The 17,111-nt window shown below is 38.2% G+C and overlaps 1 protein-coding gene across 2 annotated transcripts; it reads right to left on the bottom strand.

Annotated features, from left to right (window-relative positions):
- Positions 1–1,256: 1,256 nt before the first annotated feature.
- Positions 1,257–15,757, bottom strand: scamp2 (secretory carrier membrane protein 2). 2 transcript variants are annotated; one of them, XM_005731455.1, is made up of 10 exons: positions 15,590–15,757; positions 9,046–9,123; positions 8,705–8,770; positions 7,044–7,155; positions 6,349–6,477; positions 5,953–6,112; positions 5,376–5,477; positions 3,952–4,069; positions 3,064–3,215; positions 1,257–1,374 (listed from the first exon to the last, which is right to left on the bottom strand). In XM_005731455.1, exons 1-9 carry the CDS (start codon positions 15,644–15,646, stop codon positions 3,066–3,068), a joined length of 972 nt encoding a protein of 323 aa, XP_005731512.1. In that variant the 5' UTR covers positions 15,647–15,757; the 3' UTR covers positions 1,257–1,374; positions 3,064–3,065. The 2 variants fall into 2 exon arrangements, with proteins under 2 accessions (XP_005731512.1, XP_013765857.1); XM_013910403.1 differs by lacking the exon at positions 1,257–1,374 and having other exon boundaries at positions 1,893–3,215.
- Positions 15,758–17,111: the final 1,354 nt, after the last annotated feature.

Raw genomic sequence — 17,111 nt, 5'->3', positions numbered from 1 at the left:
TGTCTGGTCCCGTTGTCGATGGCTTTATTTGATGGAAAGTAGTTTCAGCTATTTTGAGCTCCAGATGGAGGCTGGAGAAAGCACACAGACAGGCAGGCAGATGGTCAAAGGAGAGCGGTCATGGTCTTAGCGCAGACTCTCCACAGACTGTCTGGATCACTGCAGACCCAACCTGGTCACGTAGGTCTCCCTCTCCATCCACCGAGGAGGGGGATCTATTAAAGACCACTGTTGTCTACAGTATGTTGCATTTAGTTAAATGTGCTTGCTAATTAAGATTTTAATTTAAATAATCTTATATCGATTCATTAATTCCTGAAATCAATTTTTAAATATAAAAGTATTTTTCCAAGTATGAAAGAGGTAGCCACCCAGGAGTGAAGTAACCTGGCTGCACATGAACCATCATGGCTACTCCACTGAAGGCGCCACCAAGCCTTCACTGCCTCCAGTGATATCCCTGCAGCTCTAGTTCACTCATTGCCCCTCAGCCATAAAAGGCTAATGGGTTATTGGCATGGACACCCAAATTTGTGACTGTGATAACTTGAGAATCAGACAATGTAGGAGTTTCAAATTGATGCCATAGGTTTAGCCACGAACATCTCCGATAAGTCTGAATCTGTGACCTCAACCTCAAAGTCAAGGTCAGAGGTCAAGCTTTCAGAAAATCTTCTGAATGAGATTGAGAACGAGTTTTCATATCAAAGGTGCATCTACTAGGAGGCTGAGGGGTAGCACTGGTGTCCACAATACAGATACATTTCTGTTACATATTGTAGCAACTAAGCATCAATATATCAACTTTCTTCCCCCAAATTTTTGATTTGCAACACTAAGCAAAACATTATCTTTGTTCTATCATACTAGTTCAAATTGCTACCCAATTTAAAGGTATGTGACATTTATGGATTAAAATACTTAAGCTTTAATAATATTCAAACTCATATTGATGCAGTATCATTGTCTTCACATCACTGGTATTATGTCTCCTTTGATCATGTCAGATGTTGGGCTAATGCTAATGTGAACCAGTTACTTTTTAGATAACATGTACTTTATTGCGTCCAGATGCAGGAAATTCTTTTGTTTATCCACCATCCACCCTCCGTACACGTCCAAACCTTCTCAACTGTGTCTCCATATTGCTCAATCGCTCTTATATACTCAGATCAAATCCTGTTGCACCTGGTCACTCCCAGTGCACGTCTTGAGATCTTCAACTCTACCACCTCCAGCTCAGCCTCCTGTGATTTTTTTTTTTTTAAATCAGTGCCACCATCATGAAATCATTCATCACAGCAGGCCTCATCAGTGTAGTCTATTAACTTGACTCAAATTAGATCTAAAACTGGAGGGGGGGGAGTAAATGTTCTGTAAAACAAAAAAAAAAAAAAAGGAAAGTAAGGAAAACAGTTTTAAATTAAAGCAAAGAAATTTTAATAGATGCTAAAATACAAAATCCAGATCTGCATTCAGAAATGTGTGAATTTAAAACCATATTTACTATACATGTGTAAATAAGCTCAAACCTCCAATCAGACCGTTATGCGGTGCAGGAACGTCATAAAAAAAAAAAAAAAAAAACATTCAAATTTGCACTTGTCATTTAGGAACATGTTACATCCAAGCTGATGCTTTGAAACAGTACAATCAACACACACACACACACACTTGTTTGTTTTTTAATACATGAAATCAGGTAGAAAATATACACCAGCACACAAATAATTTAGAGCTCAGTGGACAAGTTACAGGAATACAAGGAAGATGTTCCACTATTTCCAAGAAGAAATGAAAATACCGCAGCTGTTTACTGAAACTGGATGTGTTCTGAGGAGGATGAAATGTATCATATTCACACTGCTTTGGCATACATCTAATCAGATACATATCTGATTTCTCAGAAATCAGAATACCCGACTTACTTTCTGATTGTTAAATATTCACACCGTTTAAAAAAATCATTGCAAATTTTCTAACATTTCTCCTGCATTAAATGTTAGTAAATTTAAAAAAAAATACTCTAGCTTGGATGGACTCAGTCCATTAAAGAATCTATATGAAATGTTGATCTACTTATTTTATCAGAAAAATGTTCCATTTTTATATTCAGTACTCATTTGGTTTCCTTAGAAACAGCTCTTAAACAAGGTAGTGAGAAGACAAAGCTGAAGCTGCTAAAAAATAAGAAAAAAATGAATGTGATCCTGATAACATTTGTAAATATTACCAGTTCAGCAAGAATATTTGGCTGGAGAAAAACAAACAAACAAAAAAAAAAGGACATCAGAACCTCAGTCTGCCGAATTAGATTAAAAAAAAAATTGAGTACAAGCATGAAATGATGTGGAGCGATGTGGTTTCCTCTGTGGATGCGCTTGGTTATGTAGAAATCATGAGCTAACTACCAAGATCATCTTACTCCAGGTTTAAGTCATTTTGTGCAATAACATTCAAGGAATATCCAAAACTTTAAGGCCACACAGATTACAATTAGCACGATCTGTCAGATCCATTTCTTCCTCAGACTGAAAACGTGCAGCAAACAAAAGCAAAGAGATATGCTTCCAGGACAAAATACATGTCAATCAATGACAAACACTTCATCTTATTTATATTACAGGAATTCCATCAGTGTGGAGGACCGCAAGCTCACTGCACCCACATGAAATGTAAAATATTTATATTTTATGTACAAGAAATGCTGAAATAGCACTGAGTCAACTTCATGCTTTACACTCCAGTTTGCACTTTCCCTCCACTGCTTGCTTTTTTGTTTGTTTGTTTTTTTTAAAAACACCCACTTCAGACGATGTAACTCTGCATAGCACACACTGAAAGTGACAAGCAAAAGGAGATACAGGGAAATGCTGATGGTGAAGGGTGAAGGAGCTTAACCTGGCTCAGGGTCTGTACATTATGAGGTCAAATTCTTATTTCCAGAAATCTGGCCGATGGCTTCAAAAGGCTCATTTGTTCAGCTTTAGTTTAATTAATTATCCAGACCTGATAATGTACAGACATTGACCTGCTAAACAAGCTCAGTTTAGCTAAATCTACCATTAGTTGTTTGCCTGGAAGGCTCCCTGGGCAGCAGAGGAAGCTGCTCCAGTAGCAGCAGTTTGGAAGGTTTTACTGGTGAAGACGCCCTGAGAGAACTCCTGCTGCGCCTTCTGGAAACTGGCCCCAGTACGTCGGTACATGCTGTGGACCTGAGGAGGAAGAAATTGTGAGAAAATTGCTGTTTAAACAGGTAGGTCATCCCTGTATGGGAGGAGACACCAAACGAGCTACCTCTGCTGGAAAATAAACCCCGCTTCGGCCTGGTACTGCATGAGGTCTCTTCCTACTAAAAATCACCAAGTACGGCTCATAGGGGATCAACTGATTTTGGCTTCTCTCTAACATAAAGCAATTTGCAATGACAGTTTTGATCTGGTGCTACAAAAATGAAGTGGAATTATTATTTTATTTCTAAATTGAATTTAGCAGGCAGCCCAACAAGAGGGTTCCTGGTTCAAACATGCTGGCCAGATGGTTTTCTCTCTGGATACACTGGTATCTTCCCACAGACTAGAGATAAGCATGTCGTATTTCTAAAAATGCCTTAGATGTGAGTGTGAATGACGGTCTTTCTCTCTGTGTTAGCCTTGTGACACAATGGTGACCTGTCCAGGATCTACCTTGCTTCTTGCCCTATTAGAAGCATAGGGCTGGGATAGGCTCCTGAACTGGACACACATGTAAGAATGAATGAATGGCTGGAATTCCATTTCATTGTGATTGGTGCACTTGAAGGATTTGCACTGGTGTTAACCAAAAATAAACCATAACATTACACAGACATCTAGCAACTGTTGATTAGTGAGTCAACAAGTAAAATAACCAGAGATGAAAACTGTGTTCTGAAGAAAATTAAGAAGAAAAGAAAAGTGAGGCAACTCTTACCATCTTGAGCAGAATGACAGACATCACAGCGCACAAAGTGAAGAGGATGGCCACTATGATCATGATGATTCCCACTGCACGGTGTTCACTGATGATAGTGAATGCAGAGAGCCAACCACTGCAACAAACAGCAGAGTTTTAGGTGATCTTATGAACAGCATCAGTGAAACTTAAAATTGTATTCAACAGAAGGAAACATACAACATACAGTGTACAACACATGTACGCTGCTATATTCGATTTGAGGAGAAGAGAAGAATGTGTTTTGGAAGCAGCCGGACAAAAACAAATGCCAACCACTGGTTAAATAATTAATGTGAAATAAATGAACATCACTGCCCTCATTTTCTGTTGCTCTTATTCTTCTTTTTACCTTTAAAACTCTGTTTGACTTTAATACATTTATAATTAATTTGATCGTAATATTAAGAAGTTAAAAAAATAGGAAAAAAAACAACAACAAACAAACACAAAGTAAAAAACAGCAGGTTAGTATTTAAAATGGATCACTGGTTAAAGAGCAGAGGTTATGACACCGTATTCTGATGCAGTTTAAGCTGAAACACACTTAGATTGGGAAAAGAGAACAAAGAAATGGTGGGGTAACAGACTGCAAGCAGCAGAAACTTACAGAGTTACCCGCAGACAGAGAGGCAGCAGGCTAGAGGCTGAAGAATGGAAAGTTTCTGTCGTGAGAGATGAAAGATTGCAGAAAATGAAGGAAAGAGAGAGGACGGCAGCTGACAGGCCAAATGACCGGTAATAGTTCTGATTATTTAACGCAACAAATCACAAGCACACAAAACACTTTGTCAGTCAGGGGGACACGATCACAACGTGAATACTCCCGCGAAACCAGTTATTTTATTATCTATTCATAAGCTCTTATGAGATTCATACATACTATGAATTAATATTAATATAAACATAATTATTCTGTCAAAATTAAATGTTAAATTATAACATTTGTTCGAACTTGAACTTAAAATATACTTATTGCAATTTCTGGTGTTTAAAAATAGTTTTTTAAACTTCTAAATTTCACTAAAGCCGCCAACAGAATATGAAATAACTGTTACGACTTTATATCCAAAATGTCTGTGGTTTGTGATGAAGATGCACAAACTGAAATTGAAATAGGACTCTGATTTACTTTCATGCAATGCATATATCTACCATAACATGCTGGACTAATATAAGCTTTATTTATAGAGATATGTAATTAAATACAGATTAGAGTTTAAAAAAAATAATTTGAAATTTGCAGAGGGTAATAAAAAAAAAGCTATCCTATTATATCCTTAATATATTATTTCAAGTATATGCTTAAAAACCATAAACGTAATGCCCACATATTTACTTTTGAAGAAGCCATCTGGAAAACTAAAGTTTTTATTGAAAAATAGGACATACATGACACTCACCTGTTGCCCCAGTGAGGTATGCCTATTGACTGGATGATGAAGATTACCACTTGGCAAAAAAACACAAAGAAGAACAAGAAGAAGCTGAAGGAGCTGTCAGTCCTGAAAAAAAGAGGAAAAAACCATCCATTAAACTTTCAGACTTAGAAAACACATTTATATCAGGAGTACAGTTATATGAATGTAAGTGACATGTGCAAGTGCAAATCTTTACCATGGCAACGCTGTAATATAAATGTAATGTGTGAAATACACACTGTGACAGCACAAAAATTACAAGGGAAAGCGAATACATCTGGCGCAGACGCATTATCGTTGTTACAAAAAGTATCAAAGTTATCAGACATTTTTCTTTTTGTTCACAGCAGTTGATCGAAACTTAAAAATAAACTCACAGGGTTTTTTGTTAAATTTATACACAATACATTTGGGAACAAACATTTCAAAAGCTAATGCATTAATGTACACGTCTGTAAAATCCAGATGAAAAAATGCCAGAGTTCTTAAAAACACACATCACTGTCCACACACGGGGTCAAATGATGCATACAGTACCTTTCATGATGGGGGGACTCACCTGAAGGCCTTGTAGACGGGTCGGTACCAGCAGAGGAAGGAGCAGGGAGCAAAGAGGATGAGCCAGAGAATGGAGAGACCAAAGTCCACACCATTGTTTGAAGCCGTGGTGAAGAAAGCCAAACATGCCAGCAGGTTGAGGAACAGAGTCACACAGTTGACTGAGGACGACAGTAGAGAGAGTCAGTGATTGTATTCTAGTCAGAATTTCAGTATCATGTATGTATACAGCAAAGAAGAACAAAAACTAAACAGTACTGGCTGGAGTGTTTTTCCCATCACTTCATTGTTAAGAAGTGATTTTAGGGTACATTTTTACATCCATTCAGAGCTTCAAACCTTCCTGAAAGGTTTTTACTTCTCAGACTTCCAATGTCCGCCCCCCTAATGTGCTTACACATCCAGAGGTAGTACATCATCTTGCAGACTCTCTGGCACTCTGGGGGGATTTCCTCTGAGAAGTCCTGGTAAAAACATGGTTTGATGGGGAAGAACTTTGGAAGTGGAGGCCAGTTGTTCTCTTTACCTGTCGAGTCAAGAGATAACATCAGCATGGCAAACTATAAATACAAGACAGCAGATATATCATGAGCACGAATAGAGTTTAACAACAAGCAACCTGTGGTTATTTTTAAAATACTGACACATTCATCTGAGTCATTTACTTAAGTGTGTGGGAGTCAATGTACAGCAGCATTCCTACCTAAGCAGGCTGGATAATGTCACTGCTGTGCCTCTGGAACATAACTGCACTGTTTACATAAACCTATCTAAGCATCTGCTTTTTAAACTAAACTAAAAACTTATCACCGCAAGTTTACATCAGCAGATGCAGCACATGAAGACACATTTCACCAAACATTCAGTCATTCACCAGAGTTGATAATTAACAGATAATGATCTTCATATTATTGTTATAGCTCTTTGCAGACCTATTGATATGAATATCAGAGCCAAAAAACAAACAAACAAAAAAAAAAGCCAGTGTGTGTAAGGATGTAGTTTTATATTTGTCTTTGGTACATAATGCCCACGTTGCAAATCATTGTCTGTTATCAGGGCGCTGTGCTGAGGAGTTTTGTTTTTAATGACCTGTCAGGCCTCTGCTCTGTAGCTCATGCTCTCTGCGGTCCAGCTCGGCAGCTTTCCTCTCCAGCTCTTCCTGCTGCCTCAGCAGGTTGGCCTGAGCTGCAGCAGCAGTTGCCTGAAAAAGGAGGAAACGCTTCACTCAACCACCACATTAGATGCACAGAAAATTACCTAAGCCACTGTCAGGAGACTCCGATTTCATGCAAATAGCAAGGAAATGGTGCAGAAATGATTCACTTCACATATAAGCTTTCTAGTTTCAGTTTTTAACACCCAAGACAGCAATCAGTCGCTGTGAGCCACTTCAATAAACACTCTGAATTGCATCTGTTTTCACAGGCATCTAAAAGGGTGTACTTGACTTTTAAATGACATATTACAGGAAATACATATTCATAGTTATCATATCTGATCTCTGACTTGCCAGGAAGAGGTAGGATGCAGGTGATCTGTTTTGCAATTCATGAATATTTATAGGACAGAACAAAGAGCTTCATTATAATAATGTGTAAAGTGAGTAGATGTTTGTGTAGCAACCACACATCCTGACCTAAGGACCATACTGAGAGTCTGAAGGGACAGATTGCCCTTTAGACACATCCAGTTATTTTAGAATTCTAAAACGAGCCACGTGTTGCTAAAAAATGCACTTTCTAAACATTTTAGAAGGTCTTTGTGCTGAATCCGTGTACCTGCTCTCATTTACTGTCTTAGCTGTTTGGTGGTTATTGAAATTTTGTGATTTTTCACCTGAGATTCTGGCATTTCGGGCAAAATAAATTTATATTAAAAAAACAATTCAGAATTTTAATGAATCGATTTCACGTTATCCAAGCCAGAATCGATTTTAATCGATAAATCGATTATAAAAACCCACCCCTAATTAAAAGCTCAGTTTTGTGATCTTTTTGGCAAAATAAGGTTTGGACATTTAGTTCGATGTAGCAACTAAATGGCTTTGAGTAAAAGAAACGGCTACAGCATCTGTGTGACAAAATAACTGTTAATTAAACAGGCAGGATAAGTAGAATTGGAACTTAAGAAAATACTCTTTCTTAGTGGTTTCCAAACTTTTAGTACCCAGAGCACAGCAGAGGGCAAGACAAAATGCACACCTCCATTCACACTGTCACTAAATAACATCCAATTGTCATCGTAGTTATTATGAGTTCTTCTAAATGTGCTGCAGTAGGAATATGTGATTAAGAGCCCATCTGTGATATCTAGACCTAGGATAAGAACTGACATTTTTTTAAATGTATTTATTGAATTTCAATAAATGGTCTTGCTCATCTTGGCTTAGATGTAGTGGTCTTCTACAGTAGGTTTGAGTTGCTCTCAAAAATGTTTTACAACCAGATGTATTTTTAGCTTGCTTTGCACAATGTTAGCATTAGCCAACCTCTCCTGACAGACTGGGGCCGTCTTACAGCTTCAGTAAACTGCAACTGAGTCTTATTCTGCTCTTTGTTGTCAATCAGGGCTTCGATGTATCTCAATCTCATAATTCCCACCATCCATCAACTGAAAAAACAGAGTGAGGTCACATAATTGTGCAATAATAATGCTAGATTGTTATAAAATCTCACCCACACCTGCTCATTCACCTTCATAAAAATATTTTTTTTAATCAGAGAAGTGGTGGGTTTGGTATAAATTCTCACCTGTGGACTGGGCTCTGTAGATGGCTGTAGCACAGCAGGAGATGTGGTGTGAGCTGCTAGTCCATCCTAAAAAACAACAATAAGCAAATAAAAGATTCAAATGCAACCAGTAAAAGAGAAGGAATACCAGGAAAACAAGGCTAAGAAGATAAAGGGAATGGCGACATAAGCAGGCCAAGACCAAAAAATTGAAATGGTGAACTGAAAGATGGTGAGAAAAAACAAAAGATACAATATTTTGACAGGAAAACGAAATAATGAGGGAATGTGCAGATAAGACACCATCAAATGGTTTCAAAACCAACAAAATGAGTAGAAAATGTAGCTTCCAGATGTCTTACACTGGGTTGAGCAGAGAAAGGGTTGTACTGGTCAACTGGTTCGATGTTGGATTTTGTCACCTGAGTGACAGAGGGATCCTGGAAAAACAATAAAAATAATAATAAAAACACGTGCGCATCTTTATCAACTTTATCAACTCAAATACATTTTGATCCAATTTCTGTCTATGATGACAGCTTGGAAGTATTTCTTATCTTTGAGCCAAAAGCTGCAGAAATAAGTGTAGGTGCTATGCAGTAATGAAAAAGAGGCCTCTTGTACCAGGTTTGGTGAGCTGCTATTAGAGGTAAGTGCATTTACATGGCTTAACTGAACAGTTTTGCAAGAATATAAATAAATATAAAATAAATATATATTTATAAATATAAATAAATAAAGAATATCAAGTTTATTTAGACTTAAAATCTACAAAGAAGAAATTCATTTAGTGCTGTTCATTTTCTCTCCAGAAGAACTCTTTGTTATAAGCTTTACCATTTCCTGAAACACTGAAAGCAACCCTCAAAAAGAAAAAAGCCGAGATTATGAAATCTCGTATCATGCTTTGCCAAAGTCATAAAGTAAAGTACAATAACATCCAGCAATAACCTCTGAGGTTCCTGGTAATATTACCCCTGGAGAAGCACTGGTAATCATTAAATGACTCTAGTGAGCTCACTATTGATTTAACCACTCTATAATATGAGAAAGGCACTGCTTATTTTGACACGTCTGAGAAAAGAAAGTCAGGACCTGATAAATTCCATCAATGCAGTTCAGTACATTTTACACACATGCACGCAATTATAGATTTCTCTCAAAGCCTTTTAAGACCTTTTGGAGACCTTTTAAAGGCTTAAAAACATTATATTCACATACAGTTTTCTTCCTCCAATAAACCTTTTTATTAAGGAATTAAAACTGTAAAGCACAACCTAAATCTAAAATAAAAAACTAGAAAGCATGTTTTGACATCTGCACCGGATGATGACACTATTTTGGCAGCTTGTGGCATCCCAACACATGACCAAAGATTTTAATGATGCACTTTATATTGGCATGCAAAAACAAATATGAGGGGGGTAAAAAGGTACCAGGAAATTTTTTATTCACACCAGAACTACAGCAGTAACTGTGAATTCCTGCCATACATGACGCCACTTCAGCCCAACAGGGTCTCTGGAGCCTCCTGTGATGTAACACATGTGTCGTGATGTAATTCAACAAGGGTCTGTCCTATTTGAAAGGAAGACGGTAAGATTTCTAGGATGTGCCAACAGCTTAATTGCAAATTGTCCTTTTGTATTTGTATTTAAGTGGTTGTCAGTCAATATCGGTAAGGACAACCATTTTATTGTTTTCCATCTTCTTGACACAGCTTCAGCTTCTGTTTAACTTAATTGCTACCACTTGTCCCAGTTACATCTCACACAATTATTTCTGATTTTTTTCTCCTCTCCAATCTATAGCCCCCGACGACGATGAGATTCTCTGATCCAGTACCTGGAGTTTTTAGACACACCTTTACACTCAGCAGTTCGCTCAGAATAAAGGCTCAAATTCAGCCCAGCTACAAATACCAGCTTTGAAAAAAAAAATCCAGGTCTTAAAATAGGACACAGCTCAAGATGTGTCGGGGGTGGGGCCCGTAGGCTCAGTCTGGAAAACTTGGCCTAGTTGTTCAGCAGCATCAGAGATGTCTTCAGGTAGATTGGAGAGATTTTTTTCCTCCAAAAGGTTCAATAACTATAACCTACATAACCAGTGAAGGGGTTATTACAAAACTGAGTTAGCAGGTTTGTATTCTGGGCTGGCTGCCCACTGCTTCACTGGGTGAATGGGTTAAATGCAGAGGAACTATCTCCCTATGGGGACTAACATGCACACTTTACTTTACTTTACTTTTACTTTTCCTGTGTCCTAGTCAGAAGAGTCCTAGTCGAGCTGCAAGACGTCCTGCTGTGTTTCCATATCCTGTGTACTTCAACAGGTTGTTCATGGTTTCTTTACAGAGGATGAACAGAAACTCCATACTGTCTGCTCCATGGCCATGTCTTGAGCAGACACACCACACGACATAGGCTGAACCAGCTTGTTTCTGATGGTGGTGCAACCTCTGGCCTGCTCTTCACGTCTTTCAGTAGGGAAAGTATCTGAGCCTTGATTTCTATGAATATCCCTTTGATATCTGGATTCTTTAGAGGGCTGGACAGTGGAGTCAAACACTCCTTGTATTTGGAGCCCTAGTCAGTTCTTTTCTTCGTGAAGTCTAGCAGCAGCGAATTAGTTGACAGTTGACAATGGAAATAATGGTTTCCTAAGGCTGAGTTTGTTAAGCCCTCTGGGGCTGAAAATTGAAGCAGCTGAACAAGTTCCAAAAACTGCAGTTCTTCTGATGGCCACTTGAGGTTTACTCAAAATGTGAGTTACAGTGGAAGGATATGCATATTTGATTTGGCACAGATTATTACATATTGTGTTTGCAACCCTCCCAATGACCTTTGTCTACTTCAGGTCTCGATTTCAGCAACATACCAACATGGCAGCAGCCACAACGGCAATATTTAAAATTCAGAAAGCAGAGGGTTATGCAACAGTAGCTATAACCACTGTCATATACATATATGAAATAAACAATTTACTGATAGGGTGTGGTGGTTGCTACTATGTTGTAAAATGTAACTTGTGCATATGTAGACTCATACCTTGTCCTCATTAAAACATTCCTTATAAAAGGTTTGAATGTAACTCAACAACCTGTGATGTTCTGGAAGAACCTGAAACTATGCTGTAAATTACTCTGACAAGGTCTCAGAGATAATCCCAGACTGGCACATAAAAAGAAACATCTAAACACATATATACACACCAATATCTAATATTTACACTAGAACATATTGCAACAACTAAGCTTTTATTTGGAAATGATGGTGTACAATGCAGTCCTGAGAAATGCTGCATCTGCAAGTTTGTGTGAACTCGGTGGGTGATCAAAAACAAAAACTATGACACAGTAACAACTTCCAGAATCACTTCAATAATCTGGGACAAATCAGTCCTTCCTTTAAAAGGTTGACGGAACGAGTACTTCACATGACTACGTGACACGTCACTCACCAACAGTGTGATAAGAGCTCGCCTGCTTGTTAATATGTGCTTGTGACACACCTGTAAACATTCCCAGACGGCAACATAGAGACGTCTGAGTGAGATGATCAACAGCTAGCAATATAAAGGGAAAAGGGTGAATGGAATTAACCTCTAAACCCAACTTAAATGACCCATGATACATTTTACGAAACAACTCCTTGTTGCCTGCAAAGATATTCAAAGGCTCTCGTTCAAAACGTCTTTACCTAATTGCACAGATTAAAAAAAAAACCATATGCTTAGTAAACAGCGAGGAGTGGCTTATTATACATCCTTTAGAGAGACAAACCGACAGCAGTGAATAAAGTAACTGATGACAGCAAACTTACACAGTCTCTGAAATGAAAACCGAGCTGGGACAAGCCTCAAACAAGAGGACAGCATCTTCAAAACAATAGACAGACATACAAAGATGCAGTTTTCCATATATGCCGATATATGGAAAACTGCATACAGTATATAGATGAACATGGCATATTTTAATACAAAAATAATACAGTGACTTTAACGTCTCTGTACAAGGAAACCGGACATGCTCTCATAACTGCTGATTGCCTAGGTGTGGCCATTTCAAAACAGCAGCTGGATACTACTACATTTTACATTAGATACCACAGCCATGGGGTGCAGGTTTAGCTCACTGGGTGAACAGGTGACCAAAAGCAGTATGGCATGGGTCCGTCTCCAACCCGCGGCCTTTTGCTGCATGTATTCCCCTTTCTCTACCTGCTTTCCTAACCATAGGAAAGTGACACACCTGTAAACATTCCCACCCGTAAACATCTTCACTGCATCTGTCCAGCAAAGGCCCAAAAATAATAATTTAGATACCACAGTGCTACAAATGATAGAAGCACATGCTCAGAAAGGCCTACAGGGGGGAAAAGCAGCATAGTGCAGTCTGCAGTCCACAAACATGCACATTTTAACATTTTTAATATTCTTTCAAAGGTTGGTAACATGTTAAATATTTAATGTGACCACAGACAGCGAGCTTTTATGAATAGAACTGCTTTTCAGAGTACATATTATACTCCAGCTGCTACTAGGGTATTTATCCAGTCCACCCACCAAACAAACAGAAGTCTCCACTGACGTCACACCTATTGAACACTTGAGATAGCAAAAGTTCCATTCTGCAATACTGTAAAAGCATAATGCCACTTAAATCTTACACAGAATAGTACCCACAGGTCATTGGTTTTGATTTGGAGTGTAATAAGAGCAATTTACTGTTAAATATGTCACACTAAATGTGAGGCCTGGTTGAACCTTGGACTCTGAATGCTCCTATAAACTGTTGCTCTCTCTGCAATAAGATGGATTTCTTAACATTTGGTAGAACTGAAAAACCCTAACAACAGCACGTGTGTGTTAACAGATGCAAACACCCACTTATCTATGCGGCTATTCAAATCTGATATCATGATCAAGCCATTGTGATTAATCTGCTAAGTTTCTATTCACCTTTTATGTTGCATTTTATCTAATTCTACATTTTCAAGAATGACCTGTGTTACTAAAATGTTACACTTCATTTCAAAAACTGTTAAATAAGGAGAGTTATGACAGGTTTAATTTTGTTCTTTTTTACTTTATGAATTTCATATTGCATAATAAGAAGCAAAGACGGAAAACATAAACAGGTTCTTTACTACTGCAGAAACTAGGCTAACATATCTAGCTCATGCCCTAGAGAAAAAAAAGAAAACTTGTGGAGTGTGAGATAATTCCTGACAGACTTCAAAGGTTTCCGTGAAAGAGAAAGAGAAAACCTGATATAAAAGGACTGTTTCCCTGCATGTACATACACATGTACAATAAATCATGCATTCTTATATATACACATATATATGGATAAAAAATAACAAGCAAAAGATGATGGTTAACATTTTTAAATTGGTGCTCTTCCATTGTTGGGTTTGAAACTTCTGTGTGTTAAATACTGTGTTAAAGGAGTATGAGACACAGTGACAAAAACTAGGTTTTTAAAGAGTAACTTACATTAGGGATTAATCAATGTCAGAGTCTCCCTAACTGCTGCTGCCTCTGTGTCAGCCATTTATTTCATTTTCATCCTTTTTCTTGGCTGGCATAATATTAAATCACAGACTGGTGCATTTAAAGGGGTTGTCTACTCTTACTGAGTACTCAAAGCACTTAAAGACTAAAAGCCACATCTTCCTTTTCACACACATATTCACATTGTACTTTATTCTACTTGTCTTTTTCTATGGCTTCTGTTACTTTCTATTAATTCATTTTCAATTTCAGATGAGGACTAGGCAATAATGGAGGTAAAATTGCCCAAGGACACTTTTCCATGCAGACTGAAGCAGCCAGGGGTCAAACCACTTCCTTTATGAATGGCAAATAATTCTAGCTCCTGAGTGTACTACAAAGTACAATTAATGGGTCAGTGAGCTTGTCAAACCTAACGTGACAGTTTCTTGTGTCTCAAAAGTGTCTCTCTTCATAACTGGCCAAATTACCTTGGTAACTTAGACTGAACACATAGCCTTGTCCGGAGCAGTAACCACCACTGTGATCCCCATTACCTCAGACTAGGGTTTTAGGTTTTGTCAAGCCTGCTAACACTAAGAAAACCTGGCTGTGTTTACAGTATACCCCTCAAAGCTTCAACACGTCTTTGTGAAAAAGCCAACAGAAACATTAATGACCAAATGTGAAATTCTGGGCTTGTTTCAGTTATTAACCCATTTTAGTGCAAGGGAACAAAAGAAAATCTATAAAGACATAGCAACTAAACACTCTTACTCTCACTATTTCTGAACATTTATCCAGAGAAAAATGTATGAGAACATGAGGATAAGAACATTCCCAGTAGGCTTTCCTACTATAAATCTGTTCATATAACTAAATATTATTTCAGTGCATATAAAGAAAGACCTTAGTTTGTCGCTCGCCCTTTTTAATATTTTAAAGTGAAGGAAGGACGTTCCTATTTCCACAAACAACTGGCCTACTATCAGACATCCTGTGTGCTAGAAGCTCTTTGTAGAGAGAAAACCAACAGTTTCGATAAACGTCACATTACAAACCACCAGAACTATCACAAATCACGTCTAAGACATTAGAAATACACACAATAATGTACATTATCTTCCGAAGGAAGCAGAAAATAGGTACTGTGGCTTAAAAAATATATCTGACACACATTTCAAGTTTAACTTCCTGCAACTAAACTCACAGGATATCCAGCCGTTTTACAAGCCACGTGATTGGTTAAACAACTGTCAGTCACACTTCCTGCCAAATGGTTGCAATCCTCAAAGACGTAGGTCCCCGCCCCGACATCCACCCAACAAGTTTCCTGGCGTGCTGGCTACCGTTTAACTGCCGCCGTTTGATATGTCACCGACTGCGCCTTATAATCTCAGTCCTCGTACTTACATTGAAAGGGTTTTCGCTGGCAGTATCTGCGAACGGGTTGGTATCAAATTCCGACATTTTGAAAATGTTGCGAGGTGTTCTTTTTGTCTTCTCTGAAGGTGGAGTTAACAACAAACTCTTCCCTATCGCTTCTGGTGCCTGTCCTACCACTTCCTCGAATAAAGTTTAAAGCGCATGCGCACTGAGCCAGTTGGACGATGACGTGTGCGTCAAATGATGCGCAGGTAATCAAAGCGCGCCACCTGCAACCCCTTTCGGCGCCGTTTGAGATTAAAAGCAAATTCCAGTTGTTATGTCTTATCATTTTTATTATTATTTATTTTCTTTACCTACATGTTAACCTTGTTTCTATCTTACTTCACTATATTGTGCAATTGTTAACCAGAATCAGAATACTTGATTGATCACTAGGGGAAATTATGTTGGTTACAGTGCTCCAGTACAAACAGTAACAAAAATAGACAAAACAAGAAGTAAGAAATAGCACAATATATACATACATATAAGTCACTTACGACTAAATATCTGAATAAGAAAGAAGAGCATGTGCAAAAAGGATGTAGCTATTGCAGTATACAGTGTGTTAGGTGGATGAGTTGTACAGGGAGATGGCCACAGACAGGAATGATTTCCTGTGTCGTTCAGTGGTGCTTTTTGGTAATCTCAGTCTCTCACTGAACGTGCTCCTGTGGCTAGCCAGCATGTCATGAAGTGTGTGGGAGGAATTATCCAACATTGTCTTTATCTTGGACAACATTCGCCTCTCCGTCACCACCTTAAGAGAGTCCACCTCCATCCCCACAACATTGCTGGCCTTGCAGATCGGTGTATTGAGTCTGTTGGCATCAGCAGCCCTCAACCTGCTGCCCCAGCATGCAACAGTGTAGAGGATAGCTCTGGCCACAACAGACTTGGAGAAAATCCTGAGCATTGCATTGAGCATAACGATGTTGATATGAGTCCATGGCTTATATTGTAGATGTTATTTGAGTTTTTGTTATTAAAAACCCCCACAATCTTATTTACCCAACAAACTGATTACTAAACTAATAATGACAACAACAACAACAACAACAACAACAATAATAATAAAGTATTAATAAACTATTTGTGAATCCTGTGGATGCCTCTGCATTTCTTCCTTTGCTAAATCCATGAATCTTCTCTGAGGTCTTCCTCTTTTTCGCATCCTTCTGTAGTTACAGTTTGCACATCACCCTTGTTCTTGAAAATTCATATCAGTGCACTTCACCTCCTTTCTTCAGGCATCCTCTCATTCTCCAAGATTGTGTCAACCAATCTGGTCAGTAAGACAACATCTCCATACCTCCACAGGAATGTCATTTGGACCAACCACATTTCCACTCGTAGTTCGTTTCATAGCTGGCTCATTAAATTTTCTGAAAAATGTGTAATGTATTTATAGAAAAAATATATATAAGAGAAGACTTCTGTAAAAATCTCATATGTATGAAAAGTTTTAATGCATAAAAAACTCCATACTCTTTTAGTTCAACTTTAA

Source organism: Pundamilia nyererei, unplaced genomic scaffold, assembly GCF_000239375.1.
Source record: "Pundamilia nyererei isolate P.nyererei 1_Seehausen unplaced genomic scaffold, PunNye1.0 scaffold00043, whole genome shotgun sequence".
In the NCBI taxonomy this organism is placed as follows: Eukaryota; Metazoa; Chordata; class Actinopteri; order Cichliformes; family Cichlidae; genus Pundamilia; species Pundamilia nyererei.
Note: the sequence above shows the minus strand (reverse complement) of the source record. Positions and strands in the feature narration are given on the sequence as shown.

Coding starts and splice junctions, on each gene's coding strand:
- scamp2 (XM_005731455.1), bottom strand. CDS start 15,646: ATGTCGGAATTTGATACCAACCCGTTCGCAGATACTGCCAGCGAAAAC. Junction 9,124..15,589: donor CCAGCGAAAACCCTTTCAAT/GTAAGTACGAGG, acceptor TTGTTTTTCCAG/GATCCCTCTGTCACTCAGGT. Junction 6,478..7,043: donor ACAGAGCAGAGGCCTGACAG/GTCATTAAAAAC, acceptor TTGACTCGACAG/GTAAAGAGAACAACTGGCCT.